At 42.4% G+C, this 19,270-nt stretch overlaps 2 protein-coding genes across 3 annotated transcripts; one reads left to right on the top strand and one right to left on the bottom strand.

Annotated features, from left to right (window-relative positions):
• The first annotated feature begins 1,900 nt into the window (after positions 1 to 1,900).
• Positions 1,901 to 4,733, top strand: LOC138630504 (transmembrane protein 179). The gene is made up of 4 exons (XM_069714898.1): positions 1,901 to 2,251; positions 2,763 to 2,900; positions 2,977 to 3,055; positions 3,149 to 4,733. The coding sequence occupies exons 1-4, from the start codon at positions 1,950 to 1,952 to the stop codon at positions 3,320 to 3,322; spliced, it is 693 nt and encodes a 230-aa protein (XP_069570999.1). The 5' UTR covers positions 1,901 to 1,949; the 3' UTR covers positions 3,323 to 4,733.
• Positions 4,225 to 18,035, bottom strand: cunh14orf180 (chromosome unknown C14orf180 homolog). 2 transcript variants are annotated; one of them, XM_069714895.1, is made up of 10 exons: positions 17,574 to 18,035; positions 16,594 to 16,624; positions 13,479 to 13,565; positions 11,706 to 11,826; positions 9,698 to 9,728; positions 9,479 to 9,587; positions 7,380 to 7,543; positions 7,102 to 7,234; positions 6,494 to 6,520; positions 4,225 to 6,060 (listed from the first exon to the last, which is right to left on the bottom strand). In XM_069714895.1, the coding sequence occupies exons 1-10, from the start codon at positions 17,724 to 17,726 to the stop codon at positions 5,855 to 5,857; spliced, it is 1,062 nt and encodes a 353-aa protein (XP_069570996.1). In that variant the 5' UTR covers positions 17,727 to 18,035; the 3' UTR covers positions 4,225 to 5,854. The 2 variants fall into 2 exon arrangements, with proteins under 2 accessions (XP_069570996.1, XP_069570997.1); XM_069714896.1 differs by lacking the exon at positions 6,494 to 6,520.
• Positions 18,036 to 19,270: the final 1,235 nt, after the last annotated feature.

Below are 19,270 nucleotides of genomic sequence, written 5' to 3'. Positions count from 1 at the left end.
AGCCGCTGATGATGATGATGATGATGCTGTGTACTTTGAATGCACACTTTTAATGTATTTTCAAAATTGATATTTAAATTCTAACATTCGTTTTTTTTTGACAATTCATTGAACACTTTTCATCTCGGTATTCTGCAGCATCCCTGCATCAATGGACTTTACAGTGATCATCATGTCAACACGAAACATTTAGAGTTGGACCATTGTGGCAGCGGGTGTCTCTCCCACTGGAGGGCACTGTGAGCAGCACAGAGGCCGACGAAGGGGAGAGACACCTTGGCCGGCTCACCAGATGGGCTCAGTGAAGCATGTCAGATGGCTGTGACAGCTACCTGCCCTTCCTTAAGGACTGTCACCATGTATAAACAAACCATTACTCTAATTTGTGTGTGCACCGCCTTACGCATGTATGCATGTACAAACGTGTGTGTGTGTGTGTGTGTGCAGGGGATTGATGGCACCGAACCCACTGAATGAAGATCAATAGCTGTTTCTGCAGGATCTAGCCAATTAAAAAACACATATACCCATAAACATTTTTCTTTTCTTTTACAGATTTGTGCATAGTTAAATCATTTTCCAGGTCCAATCAAACCTCAGACATTGTTCAAACCAAGTGATATTTGTTTTACATTTTTGTGTATGTTATAAAGTTTAGCATTTTGGGGAAATGTGTTTTATAAGAAAATAGTTAACAAGACAGAATATGTTTATTGTGCAGCCATAATTACAAGCCCATTGTGAGGCTGTGTAAAATGTAAAAAAATAAAAACAATGCAATGATTTGCAAATCTCATAAACCCATACTTAATTGCAAATAGACCAAAGACAACTTATCAAATGTTGAAACAGAGAAATGTTGGTGTTTTCTAAAAAAAAAAGTGCTTATTTTTAATTTGAAGCCAGCAACATGTTTCAAAAAGTTGTGAAATGCTAAAAAAGTGTTATTCAGAAAGGCTTTCATCATTTACAGTCCCGAAAATCACAAAGATTCAGAGAATCCAGAGAAATCTCTGTACACAAGGGACAAGACCCAAAACTAATATTGGATAATGGTGATTAAAAACAGAAACAATTGGTAGTGGAAATCACTTTCTGGGCTCAGGAACACTTCTAAAAAATAAAAAAAAAACATTGTCTGTGAACACAGTCCATTGCTGCGTCCACAAATGCAGGTTAAAACACTACCATGCAAAGAAGAAACCAGATATAAACATGATCCAGAAACATCATGTGCTGCCATCCAGACAACATCTCTTTCAGGGAAGGCCGTGCTTATTTCAGCAAAACAATGCCAAACCACATTCTGCACGTATTTCAACTGCATGGCTCTCTAGTAGAAGAGCCCGGGTGATAAATTGGCCTCCTACAGTCCAGACCTGTCACCCTTTTAAAAATTTGGCGCATTATTAAATCTAAAAAGATGAAAATGATTTCTCAGGCAATAATAAGACAACTTTTGACTTCCAATACTCCAAAAACTGGTCTCCTCAGTTCCCAAACGGTTACAGAGCGTTTTAAAAAAGAAGTGACGCAACACAGTGGTAAACATGCCTCTGTCCCAACTTTTTTGTAAACAGGGTTGTACATGAGTCTTGGTTTACACTATGTTTCTTTGTGTAAAAATCAGTAGAGTACTGTAATAAGCTGTACTTGTGTCAAACTGATGGTTTATCTATTATTATTTCTACCTAAGGGGAAATAAAGTGAGGCACTAAAATATCATAATTTACAGCTAGATATCCAAGCTGTTGCAAATGGGAACTCCAGTGTTGAGGAATATCTCCACGGCTTGGACGTAGATAAGATGGAGATCCCTGAAGGCCACAACCCGCTCATTAATTTGCAGCAGAGCGCGTCGTCGGATGCTGCGCCTACGCTGATTTCTGCCTCCACTGCGCAGCCGCCGTTTCTCCAGGACGCAGAGAGCCGAGCACAGAGGCAGAAAAATGGCCCTCGATAATTTGATTTTCGCACAATGCATCCTTTATTTTTTAGCCTTCGTGTTCGGTTTCATCTCCGTGGTGCCTCTGTCTGAAAACACGGAGGATTTCGGGGGGAAATGCCTGCTGTTCACGCGGGGTATGTGGCAAAACGAGAACATCACTGTGTCGAAGCAGCGCTTCATCGTGGAGGAGTGGGGACCCGAGTCCTCCTGCAGCTTCATCACTTTTGTCGGGATAGCGTCCCTCATCCTGTCTGCAGTGCAGGCGTGGAGGCTGCTGTTCTTTCTGTGCAAAGGACACGACGAGTGAGTGACCCTTCACTTTGTGCGCCTTCAATGCAATTTAATAACAGCTCAGCGGAGCATCATGTGCCAGTCAGGGTTAACGCGCTAATGTAAATCTGCTTTTTCAGTCCATCTCCGACGCTCTTATCCGCGTGCTATTCTGTCACAATCAAAGCCTATATGTGTTATAGTCTAGTGTATAATTGTATAAAGATGACAGAGAACAACTATAAAAACGTCGAGTCATCCTCCATGATCAAGATGGGGGAAATAGCCTGCAGTCCAGCTGCTTTAAAAAAACAACAAAAAACATAACCTGTAGTTTACAAACTGTAACCTGTGACATCAAAACAACCTGTGTCATTATATTCACCTGTGATATAAGCTGTCACTCATCTCAGAGCTAAAGCATTGACCTGATAGACCTGTTTCAGTTTTAAAGTCATAAATGCTTCAGAAAAAAAAAGAAACTAGATGTGATTGACGCGCAGGTCAGACTGTTTTTCTGATGACATTCCTTCTCTGCCTGCAGCTCCATCTTTAATGCCTTCCTCAACTTGCTGATCAGCTCACTGGTGGTGTTCACAGTCTTCCTGTCCAGCACCATCCTCAGTGTGGGTTTTAACTTGTGGTGTGATGCCGTCACTGAGGGCGGGACTATGCCCAGCAGGTGAGAGAAGAGCACACTATCGCTACTTTTCAGACATCATATAGTTCTTCTGCATTAAATGCCAGTTTCTGTTTAGCTGCGAGGACCTGCAGGACACTGATCTAGAGCTCGGCTTGGACAACTCCGCTTTCTACGACCAATTTGCTATAGCTCAGGTAAAAACATGATAATATCATCATCATCATCATCCAGATAATCCGGCAAAATCCTGAATCTCAGCCGTAATCACAATAATCTCCCTCTTTCAGTTTGGCCTTTGGGCCGCCTGGCTCACCTGGCTCGGCATCGCAGTGATGGCCTTCCTGAAGGTCTACCACAACTACAGACAAGAGGACCTGCTGGACACCCTGATCCACGAGAAGGAGCTGCTGCTTGGCCGCTCCTCACGCCGCGGCTCCGACTTGAAGACCGGCTTCATCTAGAAACCAGAAGATGCACACACACACACACACACACACACACACACACACACACACACACACACACACACACACACATTCAGTCAACCGTACAGTCCTCTCGCCTGCCATGAGAAACACCAATGTTTGCCTGTGTTGACAATCAGAATCAATTGGCTTTTGCTCCCATTGACCATGTATTGAATCAAATGGACAATTTTAGCTTTGTTCTCCACAGATAATCGATTTCTCCTCAAAGAAACTCTACCGACGGTTGTTCTTCAAGACACAAAATTGCAGCCAAGCTTTAATAGTATTCAAACTATTTAGTAGAAATGTACATCCAGTTTTACCTCTACTCTGAAATTTCTATTTAATGACAAAATATTAATGGTTTGGACAGTTCTGCCGATGGATCATGTCTTTGTGAAACTTCTGCATGGACCTAATGCATGACAAACTAATAGGGTGGAATTTAGGTGTAAAGGGATGTTCTTTTGTTTTATACACCAATAAATGTGTTCCTATGGTAGGCTTTTTTTTTTTTTTTGTCCTGGTAGGATGCGCGCTGCGTCTTGAAGTGAGAATTCTTTGCATGCTGCAGCAAAGTAAAATGACGTATGCTTTTTGCAGTATTTACACTTATCAACCGCTACAAAAAGGTGTTTTATAAAACTATATTTCAGTATTAGACACCAAGTTCGAAAATTCTTTGAGCAATCTGTGCGAGTTAAAAAAAAACAAACACATCCTTTCTTGTGCCATAGAGTAACTCAGGCTTCTTCTTAACACTTTATAGGCTACAAACCAATATACTATATAGGAGTGAATAGACACAAATATCCCTGCATGCATCTCTTCCCCTGCGATATCACATCCCACACTGACTTATTGTCAGAGGTTACAGGAAGAAAGCAAATCGTGTGTTTGACTTTGATAGGCAATGACAGTTTTATTGAAAACAAATGAAATCATAAAATGGTAGGAACTAAGACAACCCTCCATAAAGGCACTTCTTTCAAAGTGACCATAAATGTTTGCACAGCAGTGAAATGCAGCTTTAAGCTAAATGTGCATATACAGGACATGAGTTCACTGGGATTCCTTTTATTGCTAATGATAATTTAGTTTGACAGAACACAGTCAGGTGTTTCTTTCTTCTCTCCAGGCTTTATTAGCCTCATATTGCTTTGACAGTCAAATGTGGGTTCTTCAAAATCCAACGCTTTTCATTTTGAGTTTCCTGATACCTGTTATATAAAGAGATGTGTTTTAATGGAAACTATGTGATGTGTCTTATTGCTCATAGTGAGAGGTATGTGGGATGTGCATCACTGTGCCCTTTGGGTTCCTATAATTTATTTATGTGGTGGTTTGACTGTTTGATTTCTATTTGCTTCATTTGATAAAGGGACCCATTAAATAACATACAGTATCTGGTTCTGTTATGTTTCTGTGTTTGGCCTCAAAAATAGCAATCAACATGATATGAGGATTACAGCCTTGATTTTTTTTTTTTTTATGTACTGCAAACATTTGTTGAGCCCCGACCCATCCATACACTTGTCCAAAACTCGATGGGAATTTGACATCACAATTAAAACCTGAATCTCGTTTTAAATAGAAATGCTACAGGTAACAAAAGGTAAAAAAAAAAAAATTGAAATAAAAGTCGATGCAGATATACAATATAGAAGAATAAATAACATTTAGGACAAAGGATTTTTGTGGGATTCGAGCGGTTAGAAAGAGAAACACTGTCAAAAGCGTTAGCATTCATTCCGTTTGAGTATATTCTCTTTGATGATAGATAATATTGTGCTGCAGATATTCTCCTCAATGGAAGTAGGACAGTCATCCGTACAGACGACCAGACAGTCTGAAAAGAACGAGTTGTTCGACCTGGAACTGTGAAGTGATGCAGCCCTGTGTTTTTCTTTCTCACTCATCATTATCGAGCAGTTTACACGTCGGTGCTTCCTTCCTCCTCCTCCTCCTCCTCTCCTCCTCTCAACGAGCACTGTGCCAATCAAAGCCTCTTCCAAATGTCTCTACATTCATTAATGTGCAATTACAAGGCTAAATACTGTGATAGTCCTTAGTATATCGAGCCATATATACACACACACATTCAGTTGTGTAATATCCAATATACACAAATCATGTACTGTAACAAAATAAATATTTGCATTCCATGGAAACATTCACTCACATACAATAGACTGTGACATGAGCATGGTGGTGAAGATTATGTGAGCGTTATATGTGAGCGTCAACATTGCAGATGTGCAAAATGTCACCACAACTTAAATATGAAGTGGCATGCCGACCACCGGAGTACATATATACATACAGACATGGAAGCTACATATTTCTGGGATGACATTTTCCCTTTTTCACTGTGAGAGTGGTGCAACACCACAGACAGTGCACAGAGCCTTGCCAAATGGCTGAGGTGTTTGTGGGCCCTGGGCACCTGCAAAGATAGGAAAAAAAAGAGGGGTCTGGGAAAAAACATTAAGGAGACTGCATGTCTCCCCCTGTGGTCGGTCACAGTCACTGCATGGTCAGCCATATCCAGCAGCCCCACAGAAGCTGCTTCATGTGCAGCAGGTAGACAGCCAGAGCAGCCTCCAGCTCCTCGCACACCCGCTGCGGGCGCCGGCGGTCTGTGCAGTACACGGCCACGCCCAGGAATGACATCAGCAGGAAGAGGCAGGTGAACAGGGCGAGGTGGGGGCGGGACGGTGTCGTCTCGTAAGCTGCGCGCAGAAAAAAAAGACAGACCAGTTTTTCCCAGTTTTGTTTTGTAAATGACAAGTATTTGAATTGTCACATGCACAGATCTCACTTTCCTTTTGGCCCAACAAAGGCAATACATGGCAAGTGGCATGTTGAGAAGGATTTCATGTGATCTAATACTGTAGTGTGCTGTGATTTCTGTGTTTAAAACACTTAAAAAAAAAAAAAAGGGGTGACAGTGATCGGCCCAACGCCACATTTACATGTGAAGCAAAAAAAAAAAAGTTAATCAAAAGCAACGTCTAACACTTTCCCAACAATTAGCCTAAATCTTCTCCCTTGCTGCTCTTCTACACTTTGTTACATCCATTGGGCCCTTTGCTATTAAAAAGTACAGTGTTGTTGACACTCCCTCATGCACATTAACGTCGTGATTGTTTTAGACGGACTTACCACCTAAACAGTCACAGTAAGGAATGTCTGTGAAGCCAACAGAAAAGAGGCCAGTCAGTCACCAAGAGCCTCAGTGACGTACAATAGCTGTTTTGGAGCTGCTGTGCCCTCAGACTCGACTATCTCTCTGGAACAGACTCTAGGGTGCCTCATTTGCATGCATAATTAATTACAAAGAGTAAATCACTTGCTCTCGTTTGGACGTCTCTCTGCATTACATTATTTTTAAACAGTACAAAATCCCCAAAGGACAACAGTTTATGATGTAATCGTGTGATGGTTTGATACAGTTTCTGTTTTCTCGTCACTGTGAAGTGCACAGCTGTTCCAGATGGTTTGAAGGGACTAATGCGAGAAACGTTTTAATAAACAGTCAAAATCAAATTTGTCACTTTGCAAACACAAGGACTTATTCATGTTCCTGCTAACGTAAACCTGACACGGATATGTTGCTGAAAATATCTGATGTGAAGTAAGTGGACGAGTTTGGTGGAGCTGATGAGGCACCAGAGGGCAGCATATTATTTCCGGTTGCATAAACACATCTGGCCGTCTCTGACTGAGCAGACTGGACTCGCTGCAAGCTGTTTACTCGCATGTTTTCTTACCATGTACTGTGGTCTCCGGCTCCCTGAATCGAACCCGCCGCCCACCTTTCCGTCTGTGGTTGGGTTCTGGGTCTGACCCGTAGCTGGGACTTGGCCTCTTAAGAATGGAAGTGGGGACTTTGCCATTGATGACCTACATTAGGTACAATTCAGGTTGAGTATACTCATTGCAAGCTCCAGGGAAATTTCAAAGGCCTGCAACAAACATCTGGAGAGCACAGAAATCTTAAACGAGCTGCCTCACGGCTGAAGATAACAGCTGTTGTTGTTCTCCCTACCTTGGGTTTCAGGGCGTCCTCCTGTTGGTGGTGGGTGTCCTTTCTGTGGCGTACTTCAGAGTGTTTCTCCCGGTGGGAATGAGGAAGACAGTTGACGGTGTCTCTCAGAGACTCCGCGGTGGCGAAGCGTTTGGACAGTGCAGACACACACTGACCCAGAGAGTCTAGCGAGAGAACCAAGACCAGATGGTGCAGGTAAGTAAAAGACCCAGAGCTGCTTCACACTGGAGTCTGACGTCAAGACAGACAGTGAGCTGAAGTAAAACATACAACGTTAAATATGCAAATGAGAAAAGACTCAGGTGTGTTAACTCTGTCAATACCAGGTACACTTTAATAAGCTCCAGTCATGAACCCTCACTAAAAGACATACAGCGCACTTATTTTGTTCTTACGGTGTCTTTATATTAAAAAGCCTAAATACTGTTGCTAGTAGGGCTTCAACACATCATTCGGGTGATACTCATACAATTTTTAGTTTCATCGAAGGGAATAAAAACAGAAGTACCACTGCAATAAGACATAAGAATGAAATCCTGTCTGCATGGTGCTTTATTTGCATTGTCTGAAAGTATGTTTGGTCGACACTGATGATTCCCCTTCTGTCACATATCAGAGATAAACGAATCAATTCATGTCAATTTATGACTGATCTTGGTCATTATTAACTAGAGTAGCTTCTATAGAGCCGAAAAGGACAGTAAGTGTACATATTCTTCTTTGGAAAAAAAAAAGAAAAAAAAATGTAATACACATTTGAATCTTTAGAACTCTGACTGTACTTTTCTTTCAAAATGCCTTATGCCAATTTGGTTATCCATTAATTTAACAGACATGCGTGTTTTAAAAAAAGATTTTAAGTCAGCTGAAAAAAACAATAATAATCTATATTTGTACATTTGGACTTTTCTTAACAGTAGACTGGAGATCTGATTAGAAATGTGAGACCAAATGTCATTCAATAAAGATCCTGGCATGGCACTGAACTGAGGTTGATGTGTTTGCAGCTTCATCTATTTCCACTTTTATCAGAAAGAAAGATTCTGAGACCAAGAAACCCAATAACTTGTATGGCTGGATGCATTTTCCGGATCATTAAAAAACATGAATGCACTAAATAATCAAAACACACGTGAATACAACCTCAACAAACACATAAATAACAAATGTTTAAACATGGTTGAACCAGCATTCTACAAGATTCACATATTTAGGGAAACACGTCATTATTATTTCACAATATGATCAAACATTACTGCATATTCATTATGTATTACAGAGCAACTAAAACTGATCTACTCTGATTCATCTTGCATACACACAGTGTGTCAGCAGAAGGGGGGAGGGGGGGGGGCTGACCCACTTTATGCTGAAGGGTATCTGGGGGACAAGAGCTGTAAACACTTCAGCATGTCTCTGTAGAAGTATCTTACTGCAGGTCAAACAGGATTCCGTGTACAATACAAAATGAAACTACTGATCTGCAGCTACAAATTCAAACACTCTCGCCTGCTTGACGACTTCTGTTTCACCAGACGTGTCAAAGATCCTCTGAGGTGAACAACAAGAAATGTTGTAAAGTTTTTTCTCTTGATATCGTGTTCAGCATCACTGCCCCTGAGCGCTGACTCAACAACAAGGCTGGTTTCTACATGCAGCAGTCTTTGTAAAAATGCAAAGCTCAGAACTGGGCAGTGAGCGTTGTTCCCTCTAAGTGCAAGCCAAGCATACACACTGTACAACAGAACTATGGCCTCAAACTGTCACAAAACTACTTCTGCTCTGCATAAAAAACTTTCCCGTGTCCAACATGGCTGCAAGTGTTAAAAAAATTGAACATTTTCATGGGTTAACATGGTTTAAAGGTTAACTGAAGTGGTGCTGTGTGCTTTCTCAAGTAGAAGATTAACATCAGGAGACAGTTGGGTCTCCACCCTCCTGATTGGTGACATGTTATACTGTGGTCAATTACATCATACACCCATATTTGTTTTTCACTGGCTATTAATCTGCATATGGTAACTCCCTGTGTGGTAACATGACTTTAGATTGATAGTGATGTTTGCTGTGCGTGTCTTTCAGCCCAGGTAAGTGTTTACCTGAATATTCAGTCTTGCCAATCTCAGCATAGACAGTCGCCATTAGCTCCAGGCTCCTGGCTGTTATTGGATGGTCGTTACCAAAGGCCCTCTGGTGAATCTTTGTAGCCTGAAAGATACAGAAACATGTGAATTTAAAGTTTACACAAAAATCTTAAAAATGTATTTGTTTAATAATCTGGGGGAAAAAAATACAGGTTAATGATGAAATGAACGTACCTTACCGCTGTATTCTAGGGCAAGATGAGGTCTGAAAGAAAAGAAAAAAAAAACAATCGCACTATTAAACGCAGTACCACTTTTTCTGGACTAAAATATATTTTTGTTCTTGCTCAAAACAACTGTGGTATCTTAAAAATGCGTGACTATCTGCACATTTTTAGAGTGAATATTTTCATAGGTGAAAGCAATGCCAGATCTTAATCAAGTGTAGGGGGGGCTTTGTTTCAGTGTCAGAGGAGCGTATCGGTTTCAGTGTTTGGAACACAGCGGCATGACAAATCCAAACACGCGTGGTGCTGTGATTGGACACGGACAGCAGGACTGCAGGCGCCTTATGGAGGAAGTGGAAACCTTCTATTTCTGCCAGCGCTGCCTGCCCCTGTCTATTGTCCAGGGTGAATTACAGAGGGCATGGCGCGTTCAGGTTGGTTTACCGTCTTGTGCCCCTTATCCGCTCTTCTGCTCAGTGCTAAACGAGGTGAACGCGATGTGTTTCACTGAAGATCTGCCAGCTGTGCTTTGCTCATATCTGGCTGGGAAAATCCAGCCAAGGACATTCACCACGTTCACACCCTCGTGTGTGCCTATAGATGTAGCGCAAGCTCTGTTTAGTGTGAGAGATGTCAACTTTGCTGTTCCAAACCCACACTTCCCTTCAATTAGTAATGGCCAGGTGTCAGTTTGCACTGCTGCCTTGGAAGGTCCATCCTAGAGGACATCTGATCAGCAAGACAGAAAAGCCCTTCACTCCCCCAAACGACTTCCTACGACATCGCTGAAAGATTCAGGAACTATTACAACTTCCTGTCCACAGGGAGGGAAGGAGGGAGGGCTGAGGCCGATGCTTACGAGGGCTTTGGGGCATTAAAAACTTCCCCTACATAGAGAAACCAAAGCCAGTTTATGTTTGGCCTCAGATCATTTTTGCACAACTTTTGAAGTCTTTCCAGGGTACATTTCTGAAGTCTACAAGAAAAGGTCAAAGAGCAGAATCAAATTGCTTCTTGTCCTTATTTAGCCAGGAATGCAAGCCTCTGGGTACAGTCATGCACAATCAGTACCATTTCATCCAAGTTTAACTACTGTATGCTCATGGCATTAATAAAGCACTGGGACCAGCCGTCCACCGAGCCGACCTTCCCACCCTCTGTCACCCTCTCTGGGAATCAGGTTAAATGGACTAAACCCAACAATGACAACAGAGGCCCAGAAAATGGGTGCATACTGCAGCCTAACAAAGTACCCCTGCAACAGGACACACCAGATCCAGTTAAGGTGTTCCTCCTGTAACACTCAGGTAGAGTGCGGTGTCTCTTTTCTCCACATCTACAAGGAAATTCAACTCGGGCTAAAAGTTTATCTAGTGCAAGAAATTTCCACTGCAGAAAGGTGAACGTGTTTGCATGCAGGCAGACATGGTCATGCATTTTTTTTTTTTGACTGGGACCAATTTCACATATTTCATAAAGATGGTAGAGATAATACCAAAAGTAGTTTTATGGATTAAAAGTTATTAAATCCTAAAAGTGGATTTAAATTTTTTGTTTAGTTTTTACTTTCACACAAATCAACCCCAGCGAGCCAAATCATTCATTTCTGCAATTTTTAAGAAAAACATTTATTTCAAAATCATCAATAACCTCAACTGAGGCTTTTTCTTTATAAACCGGTGAGCTGGTTATCTATCATTACGCACCGAGCTGCTGCGTACGTGATAAAACTGATAGCAGAAACAAATATATTGTTTGCTTTGCTACACCTGAATCGGCATTCATTTCATTTCAGCTCTGTGAAGTGATGAGAGGCAAAATGCTACAGAAATATAGATCTATACATATAGATAGGCATACAGTATGCTGTGGGTGATTAAACAAGTCATAAAGTGAATGTATTTAACTATAAACTCCCTCATGATGAGTCCACCGAGCCTCTTTACTCACAGAACATGTAACACCTCATTAATTACACCACAATGGAAGCTTCAGCAGGACACAGTTTTACCTACTGTTTGCTCATGATGCAGAGCTGAGCCAGCCGTTCCAGGTGCTGCGCCTGGGAGGCCTGCTCCGAAAGTTCCTCTGGGGTTGTCCATCCCGCAGAGCCCAGTGTAGCCTCCTCCTGAGGCCCTGTTACACAAACACAGGGCATGGATCACAGTCAGCCAGCCAATAAAACACAGTCTTTCCCTCAGTGTGTCGGTCTATCCGCTCTCCTCACTGCTCTTTGCTGTCATTACTTCACCACATGGAGTTTGGAAAATAAACCAAAAGCCTGAGTACGTGGCTATCAGCCAGTCTGGCACTGCTGTGGACTTTAAACCTGAGCAGTAAAGAGGAGAACTGAGGAGATAAGGGCAGGGGAGAGCGGATAAGGGAGTCAAACAACACGCCACGCCCACAAGAGCCCTGTGACACACACACACACACACACACACACACACACACACACACACACACACACACACACACACACACACACACACACACACACACACACACACACACACACACACACACACACACACACACACACACACACACACACACACACACGTCATGAGAACAACAAGCACACTTTACATACAATAGTGGAGATGTGGAAATGAGTTTGGCTTGCAATTCATGCTTCAAATGCAAATAAATCATTGCAACAGGTAAAGACTTTACTCTGCATTAGAAAACCCACAAAATGACATATGCCAGCTGTGAGTGAGGAAATGGAGAGAAGGGCACGTTTGAAAACGACTCAAGAGAAAAAGAAAGCTTGGAAGCTGGCTCTGCCCCTGGAGAAGTCCAACATTCAATCTTTAGTGAGTGCTGAATCAGGGGCTTCAGTATTCTGTAGTGACACACAGCTCCTAATGAGATCGCGTGGCCATTTGTCTTCGACTCGGTCTGTCCCTGTCCCCCTCCACTGTGCCCGAACTACACTGCACTGCTGCCTCAGCATCAGAGGGAGAGGAAGCAGCAGACGTCTGGAGGAGTGGTAGCAGCCGCTGGTGATGAATGAGTGGCCTTGCTGCGAGTGCTCCAATACAGCTCTGCCAGCTATATTGTAAACTAAGATGGAGTCGGATGGAATGGGATGTCATTTCATATCACCATAACAACTTAAAGGAGTTGATTTTTGCAAAAACACACAGTTTATCATCATCTGCTATTTGCAGGTTACACACAAGTCACTTTGGAGAGCTGCCTACTACAAACACAGTCTGTCAGCCACCAAACGGCTTCAGTTCATCTGCTGCTTCTCTAACAAAAATAAATGAAAGATAGAATTACTCTTATGAACCAAAAGTCTAGAAAACCTTTTTAATGATCCTTTAATGAGTTTCTTTAAATACTGAGGACAAACTGTGGGAGAAAACAGTCAAAATTATGAGACTGGTAGTTTAGTTCGATCATTTGTGTTAACTAGTAATTGTTTATTAGCAGAACAATCTGCTCACAAATAACTCGTAAGTTAAAGCTCTAGTACTTCAGAAAAAAGTACTTAATATATTCTGTATTATAAACATACCTGATGACAAATTTCACTGTTTTAACAATTCAGATGAGTAAAATAGTCTACAATAGTTTAGTAATTAACTAGAACAATACAGTGAACATATACACAATGAACTTGTCTTAATTACATGTGCTTCTCCAAGAAATTTACCTAAAAATAAAGCTCTAGACACTTTCAAAGTCAACTGTACTGTAGAGTACATGCTCTGTATGGGAGCTGCATTTCTATTCTCAGAAGAATTGGTTGATAGTATAATGGGAAAATGACTTGCCTGTGCTCCCCTGAAGAGCCGTGAGCTCGATCAATGCCACTTCATAGAACATTTTCTCAGCCTGGATGAACTGGAGGGCCTTCTCATCTGTTTATATGGGTGAAGGATCAGTCTCAGTTGTCACCGGATTAGTCAGTTGCTCAAGTTAAAAACAGCCTTGTTCCCAAGCTCAATGCGTTTTTTTTTTTTTCCCCCCTTGACAACAACCCATATGGGCAGAAGGAGTGTGTAATAACAAATAAGCGCTCGAGGTCTGGAATTTGCAATCCAGACTTCCATGTCTGCGTCATGGTTTTTGTGCAGGTGCCTGCTGTTTTTGTGTCAAACACGTTTCAGACACTGAATCTCATAATACAGATGTATCAGATTTCACCTCCTTTCTCTATTGTATCATATTCCTATTTGAATGTCTGGCTCACCTTTTGATTGATCTGAACGGCAGATTATTATTTCCATGAAAAGACTCTCTATTTAAAGCACCCTAAAAATAGCTCACTTTGTAAAAGCATTCTGCACTCGGTGTCGCCCGGCTGTAAAATGACACCATTGATGCTTGTCAGGTGAATTCAAAGACCAATGGGATGGAGAATGCTTAAAATAAACACTGCCGTGCCTGTTTCAATGTCCTACTTAGCTCCACATTTCTCATGTGTTCCATCCTTTTTCACTTTCCATCACTGCTGTGACACGACTTGCCAATTATTATGTCAGTATATTGAAACTAAAACAATTCTACAACTTTTATATTGAAATTAAAAAGATGAACAGCGAAGCTTAGAGCTGATAAAACAACAGCTGGTTTCCTTCATGTGACCAGGAGAATCGTGTCAGCACTGCACTCTACTGAAAGACTTTAAAAGTAGAGCTACATATCTGCCAGGAAAACCAAGACATAGTACAGTTAAAAATCCTGCTGTAAAAAAAGAAAGATCAAATGTAGAACAGTCCTTCTGATTAGTACCACAAGATAGCAAAACAAGCTGAAGAATGAATGTTAAAAGGCTATTAGTGGATGTACATTTTAATCATTTAATGTAGAGTGCAATAAGAAATAACCAAAGCAACTCGTCATGGAAATCCCTACTTTTTACAATAAAGTCTGCAGGGAAACTTTTAAACAAATCTTTTACAGGATGATTAGAAAAGCATTGTACCTGTCCCAGCCCCCAGGAGTCACCTGGCAGTGGGGAGGAAGGTGAGTATGAGGCGGACCATCTGTGCGGGAGGATGAGGACCATCACCAAAGGTCAGAGCACTACTTCTATGCTATTTTTAGCCAGTCTGGACCACAACAATGCAACAACAGGAATCTCACACAATCCTCTCCTGGGAATGGCCCCCACTCATCTGCACCCACACAGACACACACACAACCTCCACCTGGACTGCACTCAACAACTTGCATCAACACCGGCACCTTCAAAGGCACATCTGCTCACAAGTGCCACATGACCATGTTTGTGCACTGAAATAAACCTCCTGAAGTATTCAATCACCTCCAGCCAGTAGGACACTGGGATTTCCTGTAAAATGATACAACTGTAAATCATGTCATCAAACATACAGTTTCTAAAATATTGATAAGCTTGCGTTCTTTAGCTGCTACTGTCTATTTACTATTTCTGAACTGCATGTCCAATATGACGGGATCTATTATTTGAGATTAAAGTCTGTGTTTGTTGTTTATGTATTCTTCTTGGAAACATATCCGTAAACACTCAGAAGCCAAAAGAGCTTTTGGCATTGGAAAAAGGTCACTTGTGGGTGCTGCCAGCTCTGATAACATTTCATCCAGCCTTAATGCAAGTGCCACTATCAACTGCACCTAATACTTTATATTTGTCTGGCACAAAGCCAGCACAGCAGCATGAGTTGAATAAGTGAATCTGGCTTTACTTCCTTTGATTATACTACGACAACATGTTGGGAGATGCTGCAGATTCTTTTTTGGTAAAAAACATTTGTGTGAAACTCTAAGTTCCCACATCCTGCACACAGATTGAGCAGAATGACCCTTCACCTCTCTCCCTGGGGGAGAGTCGCAGCTGCAACACAACATCCTTGCTGCAGCTGCTCTGATGCACTTGAAAAATACTGAAAGAATTGCAGCGACTATTGAAAGGACTTTCTGGAAAATACTTTCACATCTTTGCAGACAACATAACTCCAAGAAAATCTAACAACTCGAAATACTTTAAACCTGTATTTCATTAATACACTAATTTGAAGCCTGTCTTATTATGGTTATGATGATCAAATGTTTCTTACTTTATTATGAAAACACCACTCCGCTGCTGTTGACCTACTAAACAACGTGGTTACATTTTTCTGGCTGTAATGCTACACTAAAAGTAAAAGAAGGTAACCCTACCGTACATTAAAACCAACACTTTGACATGACAGTGCATTACTATTAATGATCTTGTGTAATAATGTGCTGCATGTCAAAAGATTTGACCCCGTCATGGGAGACGCCCCTCTTAAGTAGTGCTGGGAGGGGCAGACTGGGATGGCTATTGATGGAGTGAAGCTCAGCAAATCGACCTATTTTGGAAAATGGACAGTGAGAGGTAGAAAACCTGAGCTGGCAAGTTAAGTGTTGGAGTGTCTCAGTGACAGGGAGAGGAGCCATGGGGGTAATATATCCTGAAACACAACACCTCTCTATTATCTCTGTGCCCTATAGGCTTCTGCTATAGTTTATAGAAGCAGCGAATTGGCGATGCACAGACGAGTCAGTGCAGATACAGGTTAATTAGTGCTCTCCCACTCTGTTGTGCAGAGATAAGAGCCTACAAATCCTCTTAAGAGACAGACACAGCCTGGGCTACACACAAAACATGTGGTATTCGGGGAGAAATGTGTTATTATGAACTCACCCAAAGACATCGGCTCATCCCCCTGGGTTTATACTGCATTCTATAAAGGGTCTACATCCTCCATTGTGCTCACATTTGCTATGCCTGGCTCCATTGACACTTTTTTTTACACGTTCCTTTCACAGAGCCAAAAAGCTAGGTGCCTTAGCTGCCTGCTAAAAGGCTTACGGGACAGGGAAACTAGGTGACACGGGGTGCAAATATGGACTTTTACAGATTTTGTAGGTAAAGGATACAATTCTTTTCAGTGATGAAGAGTTCTGCAATCTGCAAAGCAAAGAAAAACAACCAAGAGATGTGATTAAGGATTCAATAATTCAGCTCTAACATTGAAGGTGTGTGTGTGTGTGTGTGTGTGTGTGTGTGTGTGTGTGTGTGTGTGTGTGTGTGTGTGTGTGTGTGTGTGTGTGTGTGTGTGTATGATGTACTAAGCTGTCAAAATAAATAACCTATCTCTCCACACAGCACTGCTGGTCTGGTCAACGTAATGCCATACGTTCCAAAGTTGTGGAGTAAAGGCTATGTTTTGACAGTAGCATTCCTTCAGCCACTACAAAAGAGAATCTAATCTGCCTTTGTAGGAGGGCCTTGTAAAGCACTCCAGTGTGTAATCTGCTCAGACTTTGGCCTGACTACACAGTGCCAATACATCATGCCTCTGACCTCGAAAATAGCCACACACAATGGGGCAGACATCATCTGGATAGCACACTATTTCTAACAAAGTGAGCTGTCTAATAACACTGTTACAGAATATTAGTGCTGCATCCAGTTCCTCATATAGCAGCATGCACACCATCTGTCCTACTGGGTGGGAAGTGATCTTGCGGTGTCAACATGGAGACACACGATGGACCGTGCTGTTAAATTTGACATTGGTGTTAGACATAAGGTTGAATGTGTCCTGTGGTGAGTGATGATTTATGACACATGCAAACGTGTCTGTGAAGCTGTGCAAATGCACGATACAGCAGGTTTGGTGGATGCATGTCATGAATATGTGCATTCATTTTGGTGTATGTGTGTAGAAGACAAAGAAAGACAGACAGAAGCACAGTGTGTGTTTGAGAGAGAGAGAGTGTGTGTGTGTGTGTGTGTGTGTGTGTGTGTGTGTGTGTGTGTGTGTGTGTGTGTGTGTGTGTGTGTGTGTGTGTGTGTGTGTGTGTGTGTGTGTGTGTGTGTGTGTGTGTGTGTGTCCAGTCCCCATCTGGCTAACCTGGTGTAAGCAGTTGGGCAGAGAGGTGAAGCTCTGCACATGGGTCAGTCCCAACAGGCAGCTGAGGAAGCAATGGAGGGCGGCCTGGTACTCCCCCTGCTGCTGGAGCTGCTGTCCCAGCTCAAACAGGCCCTCCCTCCCTCCGTTCAGCATCCCCAGTCCCAGCCAGAGTCAGCGCTGCCTCCCATCAGAGCTCCACCAGCCGAGGACAAACGTTCCTCACTCCACTGAGGCACCACAAGTAGAAAGAAACAGCCACAGAGTGAAATATAAAAAAAAAAAAAAAAAAAAAAAAATGCAGCTGCTCACATGAACACAGACAGAAAGGTGGCCGGGGGAGGAGGGAGCAGTCCAGCTTTCTCTCAGTCTCGTCTGTGCACAAGAAGTCAAGGACAGGTGGAAAAGAGCAGGCTGTGGGAGCGCCGGCGACTCACACAGAACATATCCATTCCCCTCCCTCCTCCTAGGCTGCACCAGGAAAGAAGGACAGGGGAAGTCGGAGAGTATTTGCTGTTTGAGTGGCAGAGTTCTGGACCAATCCCTGCTCTGATCATGTACAGTAGCTCCACCAGTGTGGGCTGAGCACACTGGGTCTCTCTCCAATCCTTGAACAGGGAAAATAGAAAGATGCATGTCATGTTTTGATGATGAAAGAAAAAAATAGTGGCACATGTGAAATCCAAATGTACTATACATTCAGATTAACTTGTGCTACAGTATGACCTCATTGTCACTGACAGTGCATTTACAGAGCAGTATATCAGCCTGTATATGTCTACAGTGCGTGACAGAATCATTTCAAGTCTTACTGCCCTGCTTATGATTTATAAATGAGAAGTGCATAAGAATTATACAGCGAGTACAGATGCTGCTTCAGCATGTTTCCCATTCCCAGAGCGTAACCCTGCTTTTGTAAATTCTGTAAAGCAAACCAGACAGCATATGCAAACACAGGGTCATTAAAAACAGCCACTTTACTGTATGTGTGCGAGAGCAAAAACACTCCCTATCCAAACAAGGACAACAAATATTTATTCAAGAGGAGCACCTCCGCTGGATGTTTGCTCCCTTCCCTTCACACTCTGCTAATCAACATTAATGTAAGTCCAGACGGTGCTCGAGGAAAGGGAGAGGCAGAGGACGAGAAGAGATGCGGCCATGGCACTTGATCCACGGATGATCCAGAGGATCATGAATGAGTCTTGACTCAGAGCAGCACTCCCACCCACCCTCGCTCCATTTGGACACAAGCCTAGTGGCTGGAGGAATTGAACGGCGTAACACAAAACAAATGGGCAGAGTCAGTCTCCATTAGTGTCCGATGCACCTAGCTGAGCAAGATGGGATTTTAATGGTTGTGGATACCGGTAGAGGGGAGATCAGAGGGCATTAAACTTACACTTGCAGGTCAGAATCCGGGAACTGTAAACAGTGCTCATTTGGGACTAACAGCATGGAGCTGTGGGATTTGATTATGCTGATGCAGACTACCTTATTCTCCTCCAGCCAGACAACTGGGGGAAAACAGACAGGTAATTGTGCTCGCTTTACTGTGGTGTCAATAAAGTTGAGTCACAATACAGCAAGAAGGTAAGCAAAGCCTCTGATGTGATTGAGTTGGAGTGCCACTGGCTGACTCGGTGTTAAACCCTAATTGAAAAAGTGTACGCTTCATCTCCTCATTACAGGCCAGTCAA

Source organism: Brachyistius frenatus, unplaced genomic scaffold, assembly GCF_029030835.1.
Source record: "Brachyistius frenatus isolate BFR_SWC_R1_liver_20210118 unplaced genomic scaffold, ASM2903083v1 Contig_136, whole genome shotgun sequence".
NCBI lineage: Eukaryota > Metazoa > Chordata > Actinopteri > Embiotocidae > Brachyistius > Brachyistius frenatus.
The sequence above is the reverse complement of the archived record's forward strand: the minus strand, read 5'-3'. Positions and strand labels throughout refer to the sequence as shown.